Raw genomic sequence first — 24,483 nt, 5'->3', positions numbered from 1 at the left:
AGATAAACGCATTTGCAATATGCTTGTGAAAAAACAGATGAAACATTGAAAACAGAAGCTTGCAACATACTTGTACAACCATTATAACATATGCAACATCCCGATCTACTTTTGCAACATTCATATGAAATACTTACAACATACCTATAGAACATCTGAAACACTTGAAACATACTCTTAAAACATGTGTTGTTCGCCTTTCTTCTTCCGGACGACGCAAAGCGGACCGGGGAATGGATGGTTCCAGCCAGCCGATGGCCGAGAATGGTGGCGCGACCTAGCAGCGACCAGCTGTGCCTGCACTTGGCCTGGGCCCGGCTAGCGACGACCCCTCTCCTGGCCTCCTGGCCACACACGACGGGCGGCGCCTGCGCGCCTGCGCAGCGCTCGGTGAGCGCGGTGGAGAAGGAGCAAGGCGGCCGGCGGCACTCGGAGGGGTGGAGATGGAGGAGGGCGCGGGGGAAGCGAAGAGTGTGGCATCGGGGAGCAGCATGGCTTGGTGGACGGTGCGGACATCACGGCGCAGCGAGCGACTGGGCGAGGAGAAAGAAAACTGCGTTCGTTATTTTGAGATGAACCTTGAGGGGAGCAGGCCGGGGCAAGCCTAGGGAGCCGGAGTCCGAGCGGATGGTCGCCCTAACTCAAGCATTACCGATATTTTTTCATCTTATTAAAAAATCCATACATTTCCCGTTCTCAGAAAACAAAGAATTAGTACGAAAAGGGGAAAATTGAGGTGACCATCCAGGTCATTTCCGTCAAACTAGGATTAATCCATCGGTCAGTCTAATTAACCATTTGACACGAATAATCAAGTGGGGCCCATCACAACAACAAAGTTAACAAAAGCTGCAGTTTCCTTTTCAAATGTCACCTTCCTAAATCAACGTGAGAGTTGCAGCCGGCGGGTTGATAAATATACTAATCTGCTTTATTTACTTTATTATGCTGTGAGCATCAGATCAGGATAGCATCAAGCCCAAATGCAGATAAACATCCATAAGCGCGGCAGGCACAGACAAGTTTTTTCCTCCGCCCAAAAGCTAACATAACACTAAGAACAAACTAAGGCGACATAAATAGATCTGTCAGCAGCAGTAGATCAAGCAAAGAACCAAACATGACCTGATCGCTGCATTGCAGTTTTATTCTTAAATAAGAACCCTCCTTTTTTTTTAATATACGCTTATTATATCATCAAACAGCGCACCGTGTCATACTGGATAAAGCTGAAGGATTAAATTGGGAGTACAAGCATGGATGCAGCAGCCATAGAAAAACAATGGCATACGCACCACCTGACTGCACCGTTGGCCTGCTCTCAGCGCTTTCAGGTAAAGCTGAAGCAAGCAGCTGGACTTCATCAGTAAGGAAAAGAATCATCTAACCATGGCATCCCCCTGCAGTCCTACATACTTTGCTCAATATTTAAGCAGCATTGCTAATTGCTCACTTTTGAGCATGTGTATCATTTAATAGAGATATTTTGGTAACACCTCCCACAGGAACAACGCCTTGTCTTCCATTGTTTGCCACCAGTACCAACACTAAAAGTATGATGCAGATGTTTCAGCAACTAACTACATTTGCTTGATGATCCAAACTACTATTCTCTATGTAGGATCAGGTGTTATTCCTAAAATTTATAGAATTTCTAAAATTCATGCAAGCAATACCTGAAGAACGAATAACCTTTCAGTTGGATCAATCAAACTTTACAAGGTAGGAATTCTAAACAGTGCGATACAAAATCACAGCTGAAAATTTAACTTAACGAGATAGATCACAAGCAAGTTATCTAGGAATCGAAGTTAACCTCAAGAACAAAAAAAAAAAAAAAAACAAGAGTGATACCACGAAAAGAAAATGTATATAACTAGTATTCTAAGAGAATACAAGAACACACCCCCTCGATGGCTAAGATTGAAATATTTCTATCAACATATGATCAATACTTCTGCTTCGTAGAAAAGACTTGATTGCTACAGAACTATAGTGCTATAAACAAGTAGGCACTTCATTTCGCCTCGACTCAAATCTGCTTACAACATTACACTGAAATCAGAACTTGAAAAGCGACAGATAGAATCAATCACAAAAATATATTCAAGTACTCTATACTACACGTGGCTTTCTGCATCTATCCTCAACCACCGATTCTACAACTTCTGCCGATTGGAGAAAGGCAAGAACCAGGTTCTTTAGTATCTGATCCCTTTCGCAACCTCAAAGAAGTGAGCAACATTTTCCTCTGGAGTTCCAACCTTGATGCCATGACCAAGGTTCAATACATGTCCAACATTGCCAGCCTTCTGCACAGTGTCGTAAATCCGCTTGCTTACAAACTCTTTGGATCCAAAAAGAACACCAGGGTCCACATTCCCTTGAACTGCTATGTTAGATCCCAATCTCTTCCTGCCCTCTGCCATATCAACTGTCCAGTCCAAGCTCACAACATCAACACCTGTCAACGGAAGCCTCTCTAGCAAGCCCCCGGATCCACTTGCATATAGTATCAGAGGCAAGTTAGGATGTGTTACCTTAACACTATCCACTATCTGCTTTAGATAAGGCAGGCTAAATTCCTCAAAATCAGCTGGGCTGAGTTCAGTAGCCCATGAATCAAAAATTTGGACAGCCTGCGCCCCATTGTCCGCTTGGTATTTAATATAGTTAGCCATCGATGTTGTGAACTTCTGTAGCAAATTATGTAGAATCTACAACAACACGAAAGCAACTGTCAAGATCAAAGCTTTATAACAAGACTCAGGATGATCAAGAAAAAAATAATGAAATAATGTAACAAACTTAAAATATGCTCCGTGTTAATAAACTCTAAAAATGTCCTTTTGATGTACTCTGAGATATATATAGACCAAGTTATTCAGATGTCATGCTAGAAGCCAAGCAAACTGTGTAGTATTCAGTATCCTACATAAAAAAAAGGGCGTACCCAGTGCAAAGAGCTCCTGCTCTGTGCGGGGTCTGGGGAAGGGTGTCAGTGGCAAGCCTTACCCTCGCCTGTGCAATGCGAGGAGACCGCGACTCGAACCCGGGACCTTCCGGTCACAGGCATAGTTTTAAAGGCGGTTAGGCGTCCAGGCGAGTGCTTGGTACGCCTGGACGCCTAGGCGGCACCTAGGCGACGCCTAGGCCACAAGGCGCCAGTTTTCCAAGGCGAGCTGGGTACGCCTGGACGCCTAGGCGTCGCCTAGGCGACGCCTTAAAAACACTGGTCACAGGCAGTAAGACTCTACCGCTTGCACCAGGCCCGCCCTTCATTCAGTATCCTACATGCATTTGCAATTTTCACAAGGGATTGTGCTGAGTAGAACAGCATTCATGTGGAACAAAGATCTTTTCCATACCGCTGGTTCGGAGAAGGCCATTTTCTTAATCATTGTAAAGTTCTTTGATGAACCTCCTTCCACACAATAAGATGCCAAGGTAAACGGAGCTCCAACAAAACCTAGTACAGCAGCTTCATTCTTAACCTGAGAAAGAAACAACTTAGTCACTCATAGCAAGAAGAAAAACTATCGTATGTTTGAAATGTACCTCGATACTACCTCTACACACTGAAAATGAAATGCCATGCAAAATACCAAAAATCCAAATAAGATTAGAGAGACACATGTTTATAGTTTCTACTGAAACTTAAACTATTTTCCAATCTTTTGAAGAATGGAGATTGATTGTTTCAATGTACCATTTACCATGCCATTTGACTATAACGGACAGCAAATATAAACTGTACTTCTTTTTACAATATTTGCATTACACAACAGCAAAAACAAAAACAAAAAAAAGTTCCCAATGGCATTGAATTTTTTTTTTACGAAAATAAATAGAGGCATCTTATTGTTGGATGAAAACTGGACTGATCAGTTATATAGGCTAAGATTCTCAGTAAGGCAAACTGCGGAATATGTCAAGCCCTATCTGAAATGTTACAATGGATTGATGCTGACCAAAAGAAAAGTAAAGCATATGCGATGAAAATTGAAATCCAACAATTTTATTTTATGAAATCATTCCCATTCAAAAATGCACATGAGCTACTCAGCATGAGCAATTGCACTATCTTGATGTAATTATTCCATAATGTATTCATGACTCTAGAAAGCTCCAAATACTAAAGGGCGTACCCAGTGCAGAGAGCTCCCGCTCTGTGCGGGGTCTGGGGAAGAGTGTCAGTGGCAAGCCTTACCCTCGCCTGTGCAATGCGAGGAGACCGCGACTTGAACCCGGGACCTTCCGGTCACAGGCGGTAAGACTCTACCGCTTGCACCAGGCCCGCCCTTCAGCAAGCTCCAAATACTGTTGCATTAAAACTTAAAAGATGAGCCCAGATTGCCTGCGACTTAAATAGACTGATATATACTCTGTGAAACCAATAGGGTTGATCAATTAGAAAGTGAAAACTGTGAGTTGACTACCAAAATCATAACAGGGACAAACCTAGTTCCACATGAGCATGTTTTTCTAGTGACCAATTGACCACATTTTTCAATTTTCATGTCTAGGTACTGAACAACATATACTAACCTCTTGTTGCAACAAATTCAGAGCCTGCCCCACATAAGGGACCCACTCCTCAGGAACAAATTCTCTGACTTCATTCACAGCAGCTGCTGTTCTCAAAGGATCATAGATCACTGGACCTTTTCCCTTCACAATGTCAAAAGGTATGTTCATACCAGGAAGTGGAGTAAGGATATCCGAGAACAAGATGACCTAATAAAAGCATATGACAAATATTAGCACAACACTGAATACCATACATAGAAGAATAACAGATATTGCACACGATATTCGTGTAGGCTTTGTGATAATTTCCAAACAGTGATTTTAAACAACATAGCCTACCCCAACTTGCTTGGGACTGAAAGGCTATGTTGTTATTGTTGATTTTAATTTTTAAACAACATACACAAAAGGCTAAAGTCTGCAGCTTACTCCATCAGGCTTGAAAACCTTCCATGGTTGCAAAGAGATCTCAACAACTAGGTCGACATTTTCTGATCTTTCACGGAACGAAGGATATCGCTCGCAGAGCGATTGGTAGCTCTGCAGGAAATTCAAAGGGCAAGAAGTTAGTAAGGATGGATGATCGCTATTGGTTGCACAAATAAAGCATGCCGGCATGCCTTTAAATAAAACATAGACCCATCCTGATTCAATATGCCACAGCAAACTTGACATTGTTATGTAAACCATAAGTCACAGACACAAAGTTGCCATGGTTATGAAAAAATCGAACAAGTTCAGAACCAGGATCAGTTAGATCAATATGCAATCACTAGTGCAAGCATCTTTTTTTTCAAGGCCGTTGTTGTGTGTGAACAGGAATCAAGCTTCATTTTAAACATCAAAATGGTAGAACAACTGTGGAGTGGGCATTGATTTTAAAGGGAGTTTTGACGATGAGTTTTAGTAGCCCCCCCCCACCCTTTTTTTTTTAACAGAAAGTAGCTCCCCCTTGACTAGTCCATTTTCCCACATGCCACTGGAGTCTACATCATAGCACCCTACAAATATTTAGCATTTTTCGTTCCCTTCTATGAAGAATCTTGGTTAATTCTGCTATTTCTCACATAACCTACCGATCACTTTTCGAGAGTTGAGACTATGCCTATAACACTACCAACCAATTTAGAACGTTCATCGAGCTGCGCACTGGAATGCTAACTACAAAAATGCTTAGCAGACGAACAGAGAAAATCGTAATAAAATGGAAGTGGACTTGCCTTCATGTACCTCCCAGCCTGCCTCATGAGCCAGACGGGTGGCCTGTCGACCTTCCTCCCTCTGATTGCGCTCACCAGCAGCGGCTCCTCCGCCGTCCCGGGCGAGGCCTCCTCCACTACCGCCTCTGAAGCACCATCACGTCAAAAGAGCAGCTAAATTAACTTCTCAGCCCAAGCCTCCCAACCTGTGAGCAGAAGAGAAGGAGCTTCACCTCCGACGGCGCTGCAGCGGATGGCCGAGAGCTGCCGGCGTCTGGGCCTGGCGCGGGCGGACCTGCCGCGGAAGAGGGAGGTGGACGGCAGCGAGAGCGGCGGGCACGCTGTCGCCATTGGGGCGGGATCCGAGGTGGTGCCGCGCTCGCGGACGGGCCGACGGAGCAAGGGAGTCGCGGCGTCGGGTCCGGGACTCGGGAGGCGACGACCTGGCTTGGCTTGGCTTGGCAGGCTGGCTCAGCCGCTCAGGCGACGGAGAATCGGAAGGGGATGGGAAAATGGGATCAGATTGGACGAGAGATGATCTGGGATGAGATGAACGGAGATTGTGGGGATGACATGGTGGATAATAGCGTGGGCCATCGTGGCCTGGAGCGGGATGTCCGCTCTACCCAGTCCCAGTTAGGCCGGCAGCCCATCTGGCAGTTTTTTCGGGCTACGGCCCACGCACAAACAGGCCAACTGCGGAAAGGGCGGAGGCCGCGACCAAGCGTGGTGGTGTCTCGTTCGACCTTACTTCTCCGCGCCGTGGGCCAAAATTATCTTTGGACGCCTGGAAGATTTTTTTTACGTGAAACCAAGTTGAGATAAATCTTAAAGTACCTTCTTGCAAATGAATATTACCAGAAAAGCTGCACTTTTGCCAGTTCCAATCTTAGCCATGACAAGAACATCTTTACCTGCATGTATGCCGTGATTAGTGAGGGGGGCAACCTCTTGATTCTTGAAGGTTTCAATGATAGCACGTTGAGATAAATCGAGAGATAAAAGGTGCTAAGTAGTGTGGAACTACTGAAGCAAGTAACATGATCAGTATAAACTTGTGGTTGGTACCGCATATTCCATTCCAATTTTATGGCCCGTTCGCTTCCGGTTTATCAGCTAAAATCTATAGTATTTTTCTCTCACAACAAAACAGTTTCAGCCGGTTTTAATACCAGCCGAACATGCCTTTAAAAAAGAGTACCTTAAAGACATAGGCCCCGTTCGCTGGTCTGAAACATGGCTGAAAACACTGTTCTGGCTGAAATGTTGTGAGAGAAAAATACTGTTCCGGCTAAAAAAACCCGAATAAGCCAAATATCATACCAGCCGAACGAGGCCATAATTAAGAATTAAGAAGTGTTGTTTCCTGCACAGCAGTTGTCTGTACATTATCCAGCATCCGTGAGTGCATTCACTGTTTTTTTCTCGAATACTCAAAAATTTACGTATCATTATAATTAAGAAGAAGATTTTAACCATACAAATAACACGCTTCTGATGAGCGTGCTAGGTGCTATGACTAGACTTTCCTAGTAGACTGTCGATATTACATAATTAAATGGCAAACAACCAAATAAGAGCACCGCAGCGACCTACGGAGCTGTGCTTCTCCGCTGCTGGCTGCGCGACCCTACTCCGCCATCCGAAAAGAGCGCTCTTCTACCAGCCCCGTTGTTGGTAACTGGGAACAACTCGTCCAGAGCTGCCACGTGGCTCGACGTCAAGTTCTCTGCGAATAAGGCGTCGTATGTTCCTTTACACGCAGATGAAACTGGAGCTGTCGGTGGCACGATGCACATCCTCTGCATGAGGAGTACCTTGCCTCGCTTGGAGGTCGGTATGTTTACCAGCGGTTGAGCGGCAATCCGTTTGCTCCTAATTGGAAGGGCCTTTTGGTTGCTGCCTCCTTTTGCTTGAGCTGCACCTCCTCGGTAAACCGTGCGAGACGTCGAGCGGCCTCGCGCGGTGTGGGTGTCGCGTCGTTGGGGTTGGGTGTGGCTTGGCTATCCGGCTAGCCTTCTTGCATCAGTGTAGAAGTGCCCACCATGTTCTTGGCCGGCTCGAACCTAGGTGGCCAAACCTCACCATCGTCCCTGTGGCAGAACCGCCCGAAATAACATGTTTTCGGAGGCGCTCGTTGTTGACGGTAGTTAACAACTAATATAAACCATCAATTAAACATGTATAAGGGCATAAATATAATCACCAATGAAGGTTTAGGGGTTTAAACTAATAAATTCCATGAGTTTTGGTGAATCTACGTTTCTAGCAGGGTTTAATCAGTAAACCACCAAGGAGGATCTAATCGTCAAAGGAAAATACGAAGTTCTACCATGGTACCTACATGGGAAGACTCTTGAAGAGTCCAGAAGCCACGTCACCGAAGAAGAGGGCCACCCCCTGACAGGTGGGGTCGCCCGGCCCCCCTAGGCCCACCTGTCAGCCAGCTTCGTATGTCGGTCTCCCACCGCCTTTAAGGATGCATCTAGGTCATTGCTTAAGTTGGTTTGATCCAAGGGCTCACTTTGGACGCTTAGGGCTATATAATCTAGCCCCTGCCTCTCTCTCTAGGCATAACCCTAGTCATCAAGTCATTTGAGAAGACAGAAACCCTAATCTTCTTAGAGCTCCTTCTCCTCTGTAGCATAGCTATTTAGGATAGATCTAGAGAGAGGCAAGCAGGACTTCGCTTGAATTCCCTATCTTGTCAAGAGCATGGTTTGGTCTAAACTTTGTACCACTCTCTCTCTCTCGTTTCTCCATTATTTTTATATGCTAGTTACAATTGTTATGACAATCTCAGTGTTCATCTTATTCATGTTCTTCATTATGATATTCAATGTCTACTTTGATTATATATTTAGTATAACAAGTTTATCATTGTATTTATGCATAAGTTCGTATAACACTCACTCTGATGTACACGGGGTGAGTGGTCGACATTGTGTAAGTGTGGTGCTTATACGTTGTTTACTTGCGGATACACCCTATATTCTAGGTCATGTGGTAGATCGCGGATGTGACACTTCCGTTGAGTCCTTTGTAGTCCACTCCCCGAATATAAGTGCAAGTAGGGTCCGATTACGAAGGTAGAATGAGCTCTGCCCTCAATCTTCCTTAGTAATATCCCTTAGGTATAGATATGATGATGATCTTAGCCATAATTACTAGGTGTAATTGCACTAATCAAATATATGCTTTGACTTATAATTAAGAATGACTTAGGAATTATTCCCCTAATATTCTTTTTGACCATGCTAATGTTATAGAAAGTAGTGCTCTGAGTGATTTATTATTCTCATTACTTATCTTTTATACATCTCTTATCTTATGACTTATCCCTGTTGTGAGTAGAATATTGGCTATGGTTTATTTCTCCTTCAATAGTATGTTATCAATACATGTCCATGCTCGACCTTCCCAGTGGTAAAAATATAAATAATGATACCTAGAATATTCTTCGTTAGGTTTTGGGTTTTGCTTAGATTAATCTGTCAAGAACATTTTCGCCGTTCATCGGTTTGTGAGACCCCAACTTCGTGAGTTTAACCATTTATTTGCAATTTGGTTGCAATCTTTCTTGTTCTTACTTGTATTCTTTGTTGCGCAGGCAGGGATTAGCCTTCTTGGCGAGGTCAACTTGGTCCGTGACTCGGTTGATAACCAGAGGAGCTGTGGTGCTAAGATTGCAGGGTTCGATCTTTCGATCTGAAGCCGGATCGGTGTGTCATTCTCCGCCACAACGATAGTTACCATCACCTGACGGAAGATCGGGATTTCTGTCTCCATTAAGTGGTATCAGAGCTAAGGTATACCGTCAGGTTTACTTTTATTCCCTAGTTTGAGTGTTTCGCATTCGTCCCATAGTCCAGTGCTATACTTATTTTTCCTGTCCTAGAACCTTCCGCGCCGTAGTCTTTGCATATTTTAGTTTTAGAGTCCGTCGTGTTGAGTTTGTGTCCTGGTCGAGGTCTTGTTGCTGGTTAGGTCATGTTAGAGTCCAGTTCGTGTGTTTTTCCCCATCATTTCCATCAAATCTTGGCTGTTGTGACCAATTTTGCACACATTGTTCCTGTTTTGTCCTCTAATTCGGAGCCAATTCTTAAAACTGGTCTAGTTTTTGCATACGAACTCTGTTTTCGACATTCTATATATGCAAATCGATCAGAAATTTTTTTTGGATCCGCCCATCCCCGACTTTGCTAGGGTCAAAGATTTTTAAATTGGTCAAAAACTAGTCACAAGATCTTCTTTTCGTGGTCACAAGGTTTTTATCGATTTTGATCTAGTTTTCTGAAAATTCCACATGCCACGTCTTTCACTTGTTTGAGCTCATATTTTCTGTGGTTACTTCTTTTGTGCTCCTAAGTAAAGAAAAAATATAAAAAAATAAAATAAAAAGTTGAAATTTCCCAAAAAAACAACGATAGCCCAAAAAATAGAAAAAAGAGAGGGGCAAAAGAGGAACAATATTTAGAGGAGCACATAGAGAAGACCAAAGTGAGCTGTGTTAGCGTGTGTTGTCTGGTTACTTGTTTGTGTTGCTGTCTCCATCCACCATACTTGTTTTTCTCATACCTATCACCTTGCTATCCACCATACTTTTATCACACACCTGGTACTTGCAACACTTTAGACCAGCAACGAGAATAAGTATTTTGGACTATAATTTAGCATTACTTTCTGTTACTGACTTGTGTGCCAGATATACATATTACTCTTTGTTTGCCTTCCAAGCTCCACAAATTCTTCAGATCAGTACAGACAAAGGGCTTTGCAATCTCGGTACCACTAGCTCACAGGTATCACGAACCAGCCACCGGTTGTACCGCCCACTACTTGCGTTGGTAAGAACTTTGTAAGAGCTTGATAAGATGCCTCCACTTGCTGTGAAAAGTGACACCACTGCAACCACATAGTCATTTAGTAGGGATAACTTTCACCGTTTGTTCCTGTTTTTGTGTTTACAATGGTAGGAGGTGAATAGACTCGAGATAACAACCCTAAGGGTTTCAACGAGTGTGTCAGTCAAGAGCAACTACAAGCTGTTGTAGAGGATGCCCAAAAAAGGATGAATGAGGCCATCAGGAAGGCCGTCACTGACGCACTCATTGAACTCAACATTGGCAACAGCATGGAGAGGTTGGACAAATGAATTTCCATACTAACCAACAAGGCTACTGAGTTGGAAACATTGGTGGCGGTCAACAATAATGACATCTCCAGCAGCAACACCGATGGTCTCTTGCCAGAAGACACAGTGCATGATGTCGCTGGAAACATGGATCGAGCAGCCTTCCGACAAGCAAGATTATGACGACGTCTTCGCCGCAACACGACAGGTATGGGTGGTGTCCACCACCATCAATGTAATAATCACCGTGTACCCGATGATCCTTATGCTAAGATTAAGTTCACAATACCATCTTTTTCGGGTCATTACAATGCTGAGGGATATCTTGATCGGGAGATGACAGTAGAACAAAAGTTTAGTGCCCACCTTGTGCCTGAGCATCATAGAGTTTGTCAAGCTACTAGTGAGTTTAAGGATTTTCCCATTATTTGGTGGAATGGGCTAGCTGCACAGGATGCTTTACCTGGTACATGGGAAGAACTTAAGGTAGCTATGCGTGATCATTTTGTTCCTCCTTCTTATCATAGAGATTTGCGTAAGAAATTGATGCGTTTAGAACAAGGAGATAAATCTGTACAGGATTACTATGGTGAGCTCCAAAAGGGATTGATGCGCTGTAGTGTTGTGGAGGGAAACGAAGATGCCATTTGTCATTTTTATTTGGGTTTGAGGCGTGAGATTTAGGACATTGTTGATTATAAAGAATTTAATACTGTCAACCAGTTGTTTCAGTTTGCTATGCTTGCAGAAAAGAAATTGCAGGGGCGTGAACAGCAGGGCAAGAGCAAGGTCAGCACCAGCACATACACACCACGCTTGGCACCATCTTCAGGGCTAGCCAAGCCAACCACTTTTTGGGTGCCTCCACCAGCGAGCAAGCGACCAGCAGCCTCTGGAGTTTCTGCTACACCTAAGGCACCTCCCGCATGACCTTCAGATTCAGGTAAAAATTATTTGTAGGTGCCTACCAAGAGTTCCTCATCCGTTGCATCGACGGGACGCACTTCGGGCATTCAGTGCCACCGCTGCCATGGCTGTAACACCTCGGGTGTTAGCCTTGCATAACTTGACTTGCATAACATGAGCATGATCATCAAGCATTCATAAACAAGCATTTACCATTGAAACATTGGATTGAAACATCTGCAACGTGTGCTTGTTATCGCATGTTTCTTAAACATATGCAATTTTTCTCGTTATTTCATGTCTCCATGTGTCTATGCATATGATCATGAGTGGACATAGGTACTTGGTGGATGTGAGTCACTCAAACATATAGCAACACCTAGGTTAGCAAATAGGACTTTGTTAATGGTCACATTTCATGAACCAGCACTTAAGTTTCATGTGATTACACTAGCTAGCCCTATGAGTGACTACTGCATGAAATGATTAAATGACCTTGCAAATTGCTTAAACATGTTTAGAGTATCATTATGAACAACTTTGATATTCATGGTTAGGGGTAAAAAGGTCATTAAGCCATGCTTTGATGTGTATCATCATTTAAATGTGACATGTTTGACCAAGTTTGAACTAGGTGTTAGAGACCTTGCATGGAGGAGCTCACTAAAGCAAAGTTGTAGTATTTGGCATGGGGAACAACTTTTATTTCTGGGTCATTAACTGATTTAGCTTCTAACATGCTTGAATTGGTATCACAAGAATCAGAAAAATCAACATCTCATGACTTATGAAATTTTGCTAAGTCCTTGTTCACTGATAGCCTGACAAACCCATCTTGGTGATGACATTACTCGTTATTGGTTGAGAATTAGAGCAGGATCTTTGAACAAGAGTTGTAGCTGGTACATTGAGCTACAATTTTGGTTTAGACGGTGTGAGCTAATACTCCACGGATTAGGAGTTTAATCGACGTGAAAACACGCTGTCAGGAGGCCATCGTGCTTTCTGACAAACTGAATCAAATCTAAAACGCTGGCTTCAGTGGCCGACCGGCGTCAGTCGTCGTGGTTGGCCGCGCATCGCCGGCGTTCTGCCCAGTGCGGCAGTGACGAGCCAGAGCGCGGCTTTAACACCGCCAGCGCCCGCCCGACCCATCCCGCGCTCCATTTTTCATTTCCTCGGCTCCTCCTTTGTCCTTGCGCGCAGCTGCCGAGCTTCCGCATCACCGAGAGCCTCCATCGTCGCCATAGCCAACGCCCGCTCGCCCTCGTCGCTTCTCCACCACTGCAACGCCTCCACTAGAGCCCCCGCGACTCACTGCCTCCACCCACGCTCGCTGACCGCGCTTGGTAAGCCACAGCAACACGCACGAGCTCACCGGAGCTCCGTCGCTAGCCCTGTCACCGTGGCCACGTCGCCACCGTCCACCCTAGGCCACGATAGGGCACTAGCTAGGTCCACCGTAGCTCGGTGATGCTCGGCATAGCATTTATTTGAGCCACCATAGCCTCCACCGGCGTAGCGCCGTCGTCCAGCGCCACCGCTCCGCCATGAGCGCCGTCGCCGTGCATAGCCCCGACAAGAGGTCCCACCGAGTAACTCAACCGGCGCGCTAGGTCACGTAGGTCACGCGATGAAGACCTCACCGCCGTTGAGCTTTGGCCGCGCCAGTGCTGTGCAGCACCGCTGCCCTGTTTCGAGTCACTGACGCATGGGGTCCCCTGACCAGCGGGTCCCACCGGTCAGCGACAGTTAGAGTGTGGGATAGTTCATTTGATTCCAGTTTTTGAATTCTTTTGTGATTTTTATATCTTCAGTTTGGTAGCTTCAAAAATTGTGTAATAAATTGTGTAGTGTTCCTTAGGAAGTGTAGTATTTAGGAAAATATGTTCTTGGCATTTACAGTAGAAATTTTTGGAGATTTAAATAGAGATTTGAAATGTGTTTTTGAATACATGCAAATTTGTTTATTTTATATCTAGAGTTCTTGTGCTCCAAAAATTATGAAATTTTTGTGGTAAGCTATTCTTGTCATATATGAACTCTGGTAAAAATTTGAGGATCAGTGCATGTGTAGATTTATAGTTATAGATTTTTCTTTTATAAATAGTTAATCCTTGTATGAATTTTTATAAATTATTTATGAATCCAAAATTCATGAAATTTGTTGGAGGTAATCCTAGTACCATAAGGATGCTAAGAAAAATAGGAAATCTGTTGCTTGACACTTTTTACTAGGGTTTTCTATTTTTGCTATTGTAAGCCTTTCTGTCTTGTCATTTTTGTATAGAGTGTTTTATTAAATAAAATGGCATGAAACTTTTGTAGTAGTCCTTTGATAGCATTAGTAAGGCACTGTAAATTTTTAAGAATTTTTTATGCACATTTGATATATATTTATTATTTAACCTATGTATCCAAATAAAATAATAAAGGCATATAAAGAAATAGTTTAGGCTTCACCATTATATTTTCTTGGATGTATTTGGTATGCTTAAACTGTTGGTAGACTTCGTGTTATCAAACTTTGAATGATTACATGAAGTAGAAGTATTGTTACATTGTAATGTGAATTAGATTAGTTCCCGGACAGATTCTGTAGTTGGATAAGTTGCATGATAGGGATGATGTTTGCTGTAAAAATGCTTAATAACAAAGTTGTAGATAATTTGATAAGCTTTCCAGAAAGTCCAAGATCACTATATTTGGATTAGTAGAACCCCAGTTATGAGTGAAACAAGTAGCTACTATTTTGTGGTATAGTCGATGCATTGTGGAAGTAGTTAATTAAATAATCGAGAAGAGATATGCACCTACTCAATAAACATGATGCACTTGTTAACACATATGCATTCGTAATACTTATGCCATATTCATGCATCTAGGATCGGAGGAAGAGATAACATTGCTGGAATTCGAAGAAGCAGAGGAAGGGGACCAGCAGGAGAATCCGCAAGCCACAGCTCCCGAAGGCGTGGAGCAGAATCCTGAAGAGCTTCCGGAGTGCCCTGACCACCGCCCTACTTCTTTTCTACGAGGTAAGCCCCGGAGCATTCTAAGTCTCCCAGTATTTTACAAATGTTTACTTAAGTACTTATGATTGATGCATTAGGTTATAAGGGTTGAATGGAACCACTTGTTGCATATAAATTCCTTGTCCAGATATTACACCTTTAACCGGTATAGGTCTAGGATCGAATATATGCTTAGCCATGCTTAGACCGGTAGAAGTCAGGTGATGTTCTGTCACCTGCGAGATATAGGTGGATACCAGAGCATGATTGGCTATATTTGCTATCGTGGAACAGAACCATGGGGTAAAAGAAAATCGAGACCGGGCGGGAGGTCGATAGAGAAGCAACAAGACATGGAGGTCTTGGGTGTGGATCTATCCCCGTCTGTGTCAATTAAGGACCGTACCGTTGTTGGCACTTCTGACAAGATTGAACGCATGCCTCTCACTTAGCTGACCGGATAACTCGTTCTGACCGTGAAGCCGAGTAATTCAACTCAGGCCGGGACCCGTTCTGTTGTGCGCTCCTTCTGGGGAACGATCAGACTGAGCCTAAGGGTAGGCTAGGCCTGAATGACCTGGCATCTGGTGTTCCAGATTGTGCGGCGTGGTATAGACTCGCGAAATGTGTACCTGAGTTGTACCAAAGGTGACCTAAGGCTATCATGGCTGGTAGACCTGGGTTTGTGTTAGGAATAAATTCCCAGCTGGTTGAAATCGATTCGAATCGCCGTCTCTCCCGGATAGTGAGAAACTTGGCTAGTCCCAACATCGTAGTAACTGTGTTATGGAACATGATGGTTCGGATGAATACGGAATTACAATACCTGCTATGGTTACTATTGTATGCTTCTCAATTGATATACCACATGTTTGGCACAGGATAGTTGCTAATCTAGAAATGGATAGTTATAATTAACTTGATAAAGAAATTGTAACTATACAATGAGTCAATTGCTTTTATGCAAAATGTTGTTGAGTTACGTCCACTTATACAGCCTTGCATAATCCTTGGAGTCATTTTATTTCTGGTTCATGACGGGTAATTCTAGCTAAGTACCTTCTCGTACTCAGGGTTTTATTTCCCATTATTGCAGATGGCACTGTGTATCATGGTTATTGCAAGAGTTGCTTCTATCCCACCGTGGATGAGGAGTAAGCCTTGGGCAGGCTTCTTTATTAATCCCTATCTTTGCTTTTGTGGACCGCGATCCTATTTGGCACTGTATCAAACTATGTTGGAAACTTTATTTTCAAACTTAATTGCTTCCGCTTTAGCTATCAAACTCGGTTTGTAATAACTTTTATTCGTACTCTGATGATGAAATGTATCTGTGAACTTTATGTAATATGTGGCATGTATGTTGAATCATGTGCGATCTTGGTTGTTGTAAATCTTTTATGGAGACCCATCGTGGTACTCGATGGACTACCGGGTTTATATGGGTTTAAGTATGACAGTGCGACCGCTTACGGGCTGCCATTGTACCTGTACTCTTATAAATTGATCGGTTCTACGACAGCTGGTATCAGAGCAAGGTTCAACATTAATTGTCACATGTGTAATTAAAACAAAAGTTTTTGTTTTCCAAAAACCCTTCTCTAGCAACTAATAGTTATATTAATAGGTATATGAAATCTAAAGTGTGCCAATGATCACTTTCCTTATGCCCAAATTAAGGACTATTGGTGGCTATTTAAGTACTAATATGGGGGTTTTTACTTCGTCGTCCATACGGCATGCTATAGTATGGATGCCATTCACTTGAGTGATAATGTATGGATCAAATGCCTCTACGCCAAGGTAAGATGATGAGTGTATGACCGTAAGATGTGAGCGTGCGGTCGGGAAGAGTTAGCTTTGGTATGGCTATGTATGCATGCTTGTATGTGTATATGGTACGTATTTAATTATGGGTTTAAATTATTGTCGGGTAGATTGATACGGAAGTATATGTATGAGTATACATATATGGAAGTATTTACAATTACATTCTGCATATTTCATTATGGGTTTAGGGCTGAAATGAAATTCTTATGCAGGTACACTAACAACGAAACGTGTAGCTCGACTAGTTACGCTATATATGAGAGAACGAATGTATGCCACCGTGTCTACCGTTAGAAACAAATTTTTCCTAAGTTTGTGAGGACATACGGAACGAGCATGCATCATGATAATTACCATTCACATAATTAAATTGTTCCTCCCCTTATAAAATTCTTACTCGGTTATGTAACTCTTATCCATTATGGCATTGTCTCACCAAGTGGTACATGTTAATGGTGCAGATGGCACGCACAAAGCAGACCGCTCGCAAGTCCACCGGAGGCAGAGCTCCCAGCCGTCAGCTTGCTCCACGTACCCGTCAACACCATACGTTTCTTGGAGAGTTTGGGATGCCTACACTCTTGTGGAGAGTGCTCAGCTATGTAGGCTATCCTGATGGAATGGAACCCTGCTACTTTTGGGCGAATGAGCAGTTGGGAGAAGGTCTTTTGGTTACTGTGGAGGCCGTTGTTCATCCCCGAGGTGACGATTCTGAGTGGACAGGTTGGTGTTATGAGTCAACTGGCAGGACTGCTAAAGAAGCAGCTGGTAGGGCAGCCTTTGGGATCCTGAGGGATATCATGGATCGTTTTCCTCAGGAGCTGGCAGCCGCTTTGGTTGGAGTCTTTCCGAGGGGCAACCCCTCCACTGACTCGTGGCAGCAGGCAAGAGGAAGATCCTTAGAGATTGGTGTAGCAGAAGGGCAGAACAGTGATAACCCTGCCATGAACGCCATGTTTGCAGTGATGAAGGTGTTAGATGGAGTAGAAGGTAGCCTCAGACGTGTGTCTGGTGCTCTTGGTCATGCCCGCGAGGACCGACGTCAGCTTCAGAGGGAGCACGACGCCGAGATTGAGAGGCTCAATGTAGAGATGGCTCGGTTAACTCACCAGAGGAATGCAGCCTGGTCCAGGGAAGATGTTCTGAGAGCTCGACAGTTTGAGCTGGAGCAGCAGCTGGCCAATGCAGAAGAATACAATGATAACCTACATGAAGAGGTTCATCTGCTGAATAACCAGCTCCACCCTTATATTCCGCCTGGAGCCACAGAGATGGATCCAGAGGAGGACGAGGAAGAGGAAGAAGTGGAGCCTGAGGAAGGAGATGATCCTACGTCTGACCTTAATAGTGATCATGATGAGGATTAGATCACTTAGTACTTAGTGGAGGGGCCAATGTATCACCTTTATTCATGTAATGGACCTGTAGCTCGAATTTGGTAATAGTAATCCGACTATCATGTAATGTTGTTAATCGCATGACTATCGCACGTTTGGTTGAACATCAATGCAATTCCAGTCCTTTGTTGGTAATCACGATTTAAATTTGCATGTGTTATGAGCGCGATAAGTGGTCAAATTGGTGATGTCATGTTGAGAGAATGAATTGTTATGCCTCTGTTGTTGTTGTGAATTTGAGAATTTTCTTCAGTAATTTCAGTTTGGCATGATTATGATTCATCTGCAATCTCTTGGCATCAACCAATAATCACTTATTATTGCAACTTCGTAGATGACGTGCACCCGTGCTGAAGCTGGTGGCAGCCAGGATGGCAACCATGATGACTTGCCACCCCCACTGCCGCCGTCTGCTCAGGAGTTCTTTACCTAGTTCCTAGGGAGCCAAAGGACAATGGAGGAAGCGTTGTGCCTCATCGCGCAAAACACCGCTTGTGGCCACCCACATCAACCAGGGGCCGAGCCAAATCAGCACAGTACATTCAAGGAGTTTCTGGATACGAAGCCTGCAATCTTCAAGGTGGCTGAAGAACCACTGCAGGCTGACGAGTGGCTAAATACCATTGAGTAGAAATTTCGTCTGCTGAGGGTCACCGAGCATCTGAAAGCTGAGTATGCTTCTCATCAATTGCAAGGACCAGCAGGGATCTGGTGGACACATTTCCTGTCATCCTTGCCTACTAATGCACGAGTGACCTGGGAACATTTCAAGCTGGCTTTTAGGGGACATCATATTCCCCCAGGCCTGATGCGCATGAAAGCGACCGAATTTATGAGGCTCACTCAAGGAACAAAGACTCTCATAGAATATATGCACGCATTCAACAACTTGTCCAGATACGCTCCAGGTTTTGTGGATACTGAGGAGAAAAAGATAGAGAGTTTCAAGTGAGGTCTGGGTACCAAACTGATGAAGACCATGGCCAATTCTGGGTGTGCCACGTACAATGAGTTTATTAGTGATGCCTTGACCCAAGAAAACCACAACAACATGCACGCAGTTGCTAAGGGTCGCAAGAGGGCATATGAGGCCGGTGCCTCCGGATCTTTCCAGTCAAAAGTGCCTATCACAACTAGGCCACAATTCCATCCACCTGCACCCAAGTTTAGGCCTCCACCACCTAAAGTTCAGAATAACAGGCCACAGAAACCATTCCATAAGGCGTTCACTATTGCCTTACCAAAAGGAAATGGCAGTCAGGACAGCTCCACGGGATTCAAAAATAATCAACCATGTTTCAACTGCAACCAACTGGGTCATTGGTCCAAGGAATGCCCCCACCCTAAGAAGAATGTCAACCAGAATCAGAACAATCAGAGGTAGGCGAATGCCAGGGCACGTTAGGGACACGTGCATTATACCGCTGTTGAAGAAGTGCCCGCTGGAGAAGTTATCACGGCTGGTATGTTTCTCGTCAACAAGCATCCCGCTGTTGTTTTATTTGATTCGGGAGCTTCTCATTCATTTATGAGTCAAGTATTTGCATCTAGACATGATCAAGAAATAATTGAAGTAAGTAAAGGGGGTTATAACATAAGTTCAGCAGGGGGTACTGTTACTACCAAAAAGATAGTAAAAAATGTACTCATCTCTATACAAGGGAGGGAGTACACAACGGATTTGATAATATTGCCTGGGTTATCGATAAGTGTAATCTTAGGCATGAATTGGATGAAGGATCATGGTGTTCTTATTGACACTAGCACCCGTACTATTATGTTGAGGGAACCCACGGGAGGGAATGCTTTTCTAGTACCACTCTCCCGCAATTTCAAACTCCAACATTGTTGACACAAAATGTGACACTGTGCCTCACACACAGCAAGCCGAAAAGCGTAGCTTCAATCGGGTTCCCGGGTGCTTCGTTATCCGGAAGCGTGCCAGTCAGTTTGACCTGAAAACTAACAAGGGACAAAATAATTAAATGTCAAACTGGAACATGTCGGGTAATACCAGACAGTTCCACATATACGGCCCTGAAGCCACTTACAATGACATACAGCTATAGAGAGCTGTCTGCCAATGAGTTCATAAACCATTCAGCTAATGATAAGATAAATGCATGTGGAGATCTGATTGCCGAATATACGTGCATGGGAAGACATGTTTGAACAAGTGAAATTGATTATGAGTTAATGCATAACCAAGCTCGGCAATCTAGCCGAGTTGGGGTCCATGAAGCAGGAACGTGCAAATAAATACATTCAAACTAATCTAAAACCTGCATCTGCCGCACGACACCTAGTTTCGTCAAAGCTTAAACGTAATTAAAATACACGAACCCACGACATGTGACAATCTAGATCAAAATAACTCAGCCATTACGAGCGTATTATCTATTTGCGAAGGTAATACGAAAACAATGATCATTGAAGCGCGAATAAAACCATAAGGGAGGGCCGAACAATATTGATCTAGATCGGGCAGAAGTGTGTTACAAATATATAAAATATTTAAAACATGCAACACTGGATAACTTAATGAATCTATTTAGATTTGCCATATCTAATAGAGCCGATAACTATCTTGCTTTCACTAAGCGTATTGAACAAACGCCTGCCGCACGGTATTTACTCATAAGCAAAGCATAAGCAAAGACTTCTTGATTGTCAAGCAAAGATCCGCCGCACGATCATTGAAAAAACAAACAAGACTACTTGCATCACGTCTAAATCCACCGCATGATACTAGACATGATAACAAGGTTGTCGGAACTTACGGAGGTCGACGGATCGATGACTCCTCTCGAAGAACTCGACGACACGACAAAAGGACTCGAAAGTTGGCACGGGGCCGGTTGTATTGATTTGGTTGTGAACCCTTATTACAATGGTCGAGGGTCAATATTTATACCCTAGACAAAATGTGAGTCCCAAAGGACTACGATTTACAAAGGAACTTCTAAACAAACTTGGAAACTTACGATTCCTTACCCTAAACTTATAGATTCCTTTATTAATACAACTCTCATCTTTCCGATCGGTCTTGCCTGCCATCTTCTGTTTTCCCGAATGGAGTTACCGCCTTCCAGAATAACCGACCGCACAAGCATTTAGCCGACCGCTTGCGTTGTTTGCCGAACACTCTTCTTCCCGCATGTGGGTCTACCTGTCATCTTCCAGAATTGACCAAAATCCAGTGTTAACAAACATTTAGCTTGTGCTATCCAAACCACCACACTTTGTGATATCCCAGTGGTTTGTGAGTTTCCGGATGTATTTCCAGAGGAATTACCAGGTCTACCACCGGATAGGGACGTGGAATTTAAGATCGAGTTAGTGCCAGGTACGGCACCCATATCAAGAAGGCCCCATAGAATGCCACCCAATGAGTTAGCGGAACTTAAGGTTCAATTGCAAGATCTATTGGACAAGGGTCTTATCCAACCTAGCTCATTTCCGTGGGGATGTCCAGCCTTGTTTGTGAAAAAAGAAGGACAAGTCATTGAGAAGGTGTGTAGATTACAGACCACTCAATGCTGTGACCATCAAGAACAAATATCCGTTACCCCGCATCAACATTTTGTTCGATCAGCTAGCGAAGGCAAAGGTATTCTCCAAAATTGACTTGAGATCAGGTTACCATCAGATAAAGATCAGACCGGAAGATATACCAAAAACTGCTTTCTCTACTAGGTACGGCTTATACGAGTATTTGGTTATGTCTTTTGGACTAACAAATGCTCCAGCCTACTTCATGTACCTGATGAACTCGGTATTCATGCCCGAACTTGACAAGTTTGTGGTCGTGTTTATCGATGATATATTGATTTATTCAAAAAATGAGACAGATCATGAAGAACATCTAAGGATTGTTTTATCCAGACTGAGAGAGCATAAACTTTATGCAAAGTTTAGCAAATGTGAATTTTGGTTGAGCAAAGTACCTTTCTTAGGTCACATCTTATCTAGGGATAGAATCTTTGTAGACCCATCAAAAGTACAAGAGGTCATGGATTGAAAAGCCCCAACTTCGGTTCATGAAGTTCAGAGTTTTCTAGGGTTAGCAGGATATTATTGTCGTTTCATTCCAGACTTCTCAAAGATAGCTAAGTCTATGACTAGACTACTTCAGAAAGATGAGAAGTACAATTGGACACCAGAATGTGAAGCAGCTTTTCACACCCTCAGAACTTTGTTGACTACGGCACCTGTGCTAGCACAACCAGACATTGAAAAGCCTTTTAATGTATTTTGTGACGCATTGGGAATAGGTTTGGGATGTGTGCTTATGCAAGAAGGAAGAGTTATTGCATATGCTTCTCGGCAATTGAGAAAACATGAAGTCAACTACCCTACACATGATTTAGAACTTGCAGCAGTTGTTCATGCATTAAAGATATGGAGACACTATTTATTGGGCAATGTATGTCATATATACACTGACCACAAAAGTCTCAAGTATATTTTTACCCAACCAGAGCTGAACATGAGACAAAGAAGATGGTTAGAGCTAATTAAGGACTACAATTTAGAAGTGCATTACCATCCGGGTAAAGCTAATGTAGTGGCCGATGCACTTAGTCGAAAGTCTCATTGCAACACTGTGGCGGCATTGTTGGAAGATGGATTCAACTTGTTACATCCTGCTGTACTACACAATATCACGATCAGTTATTCACTTGAGAGCAAAATCATAGAGCTACAGCAGACCGATGTAGGAATAAGTCACATCAAGAGAAAAATGCAAGAGCAAGAAACCAAACATTTTAGATTGGATGAAAGAGGTGTATTATGGTTTGAGGACCGACTGGTGGTACCAAAAGACCGTGAGCTAAGGAATCAAATTTTAGATGAAGCTCACTCATCCAAATTGTCTATCCATCCGGGTAGTAGTAAGATGTATCAAGATTTGAAAACCCGTTTTTGGTGAACAAAGATGAAGAAAGAGATCACAGCCTATGTTGCTAGGTGTGATAACTGCAGTAGAGTAAAAGCTGTCCATATGAAATCTGCCGAACTACTTCAGCCATTGCCTATTCCAAGATGGAAATGGGAGGAAATCAGCATGGACTTTATCACAGGCCTTCCAATGACACCACAAGGTCACGATTCAATATGGGTTATTGTTGATTGTCTCACCAAGTCAGCACACTTTATACCCGTGAACACACGGTATATAGTTGGAAAATACGCTGAGATATATGTTTCCCAGATCGTGAGACTGCATGGAGTACCCAGGACTATAATCTCAGATCGAGGACCACAGTTCATAGCTTGTTTCTGGGAGCACTTACACCAGGCTTTGGGGACCAAGCTAATCAGAAGTTCAGCATACCATCCGCAAACTTCAGGACAGATAGAGCGAGTGAACCAAATCCTAGAAGATTTACTTAGAGCTTGTGTTATATCTTCAAAAGGTTCATGGGAGAAATGGTTACCTTTAGCTGAATTCTCCTATAACAACAGTTATCAAGCGAGTATCAAGATGGCTCCATTTGAAGCCTTGTATGGCAGAAAATGTAGAACCCCATTGAATTGGATTGAGCCCGGTGAAAGGAGATACTTTGGTATTGACTTTGTCAATGAAGCCAAAGAGCAAGTATGTATCATCCAACAACATATGAAGGCAGCTCAATCAAGACAAAAGAGTTATGCCGACAGAAGAAGAAGACCACTAACTTTTGAAGTGAGTGACTATGTATACTTGAGAGTATCACCTATGAAAGGTGTGAAAAGATTTGGGATGAAAAAGAAGCTTTCACCAAGATATGTAGGGCCATACAAAATTTTGGAACGAAAAGGAAATGTTGCGTATAAGTTACAACTTCCACCAGAGATGAGTGTAATATTTGATGTGTTCCATGTTTCTCAGTTGAAGAAATGTCTTCGAGTACCTGAAGAAGCTATTGCACCCACCAACATGCAGCTTCAATCGGATTTGACCTATAAAGAAAAGCCAATTCGAGTATTAGAGGAGATGGAGAGAGTAACACGGAGTAAGGTTATTAAGTTCTATAAGGTGGTGTGGAACAATCAGAGTGAACAAGATGCTACGTAGGAAAGAGAAGATTATCTAAGAGAAATTTATCCCCGCCTTTTTCCAAGAATGGTAGGTCTTGCAAATCTCGGGACGAGATTTTTATAAGGGGGAGGGGCTGTAACACCTCGGGTGTTAGCCTTGCATAACTTGACTTGCATAACATGAGCATGATCATCAAGCATTCATAAACAAGCATTTACCATTGAAATATTGGATTGAAACATCTGCAACGTGTGCTTGTTATCGCATGTTTCTTAAACATATGCAACTTTTCTCGTTATTTCATGTCTCCATGTGTCTATGCATATGATCATGAGTGTACACAGGTACTTGGTGGATGTGAGTCACTCAAACATATAGCAACACCTAGGTTAGGAAATAGGACTTTGTTAATGGTCACATTTCATGAACCAACACTTAAGTTTCATGT

The 24,483-nt window shown here is 43.3% G+C and overlaps 1 protein-coding gene across 1 annotated transcript; it reads right to left on the bottom strand.

The window, feature by feature from the left end:
• Nucleotides 1-1,916: 1,916 nt before the first annotated feature.
• Nucleotides 1,917-6,263, bottom strand: LOC136496738 (uroporphyrinogen decarboxylase-like). Its single transcript, XM_066492500.1, has 6 exons — nucleotides 5,963-6,263; nucleotides 5,751-5,875; nucleotides 4,960-5,070; nucleotides 4,549-4,737; nucleotides 3,369-3,494; nucleotides 1,917-2,717 (listed from the first exon to the last, which is right to left on the bottom strand). The coding sequence occupies exons 1-6, from the start codon at nucleotides 6,078-6,080 to the stop codon at nucleotides 2,202-2,204; spliced, it is 1,185 nt and encodes a 394-aa protein (XP_066348597.1). The 5' UTR covers nucleotides 6,081-6,263; the 3' UTR covers nucleotides 1,917-2,201.
• Nucleotides 6,264-24,483: the final 18,220 nt, after the last annotated feature.

This window comes from Miscanthus floridulus, chromosome 1, assembly GCF_019320115.1.
Source record: "Miscanthus floridulus cultivar M001 chromosome 1, ASM1932011v1, whole genome shotgun sequence".
Lineage (NCBI taxonomy): Eukaryota > Viridiplantae > Streptophyta > Magnoliopsida > Poales > Poaceae > Miscanthus > Miscanthus floridulus.
The sequence above is the reverse complement of the archived record's forward strand: the minus strand, read 5'-3'. Positions and strand labels throughout refer to the sequence as shown.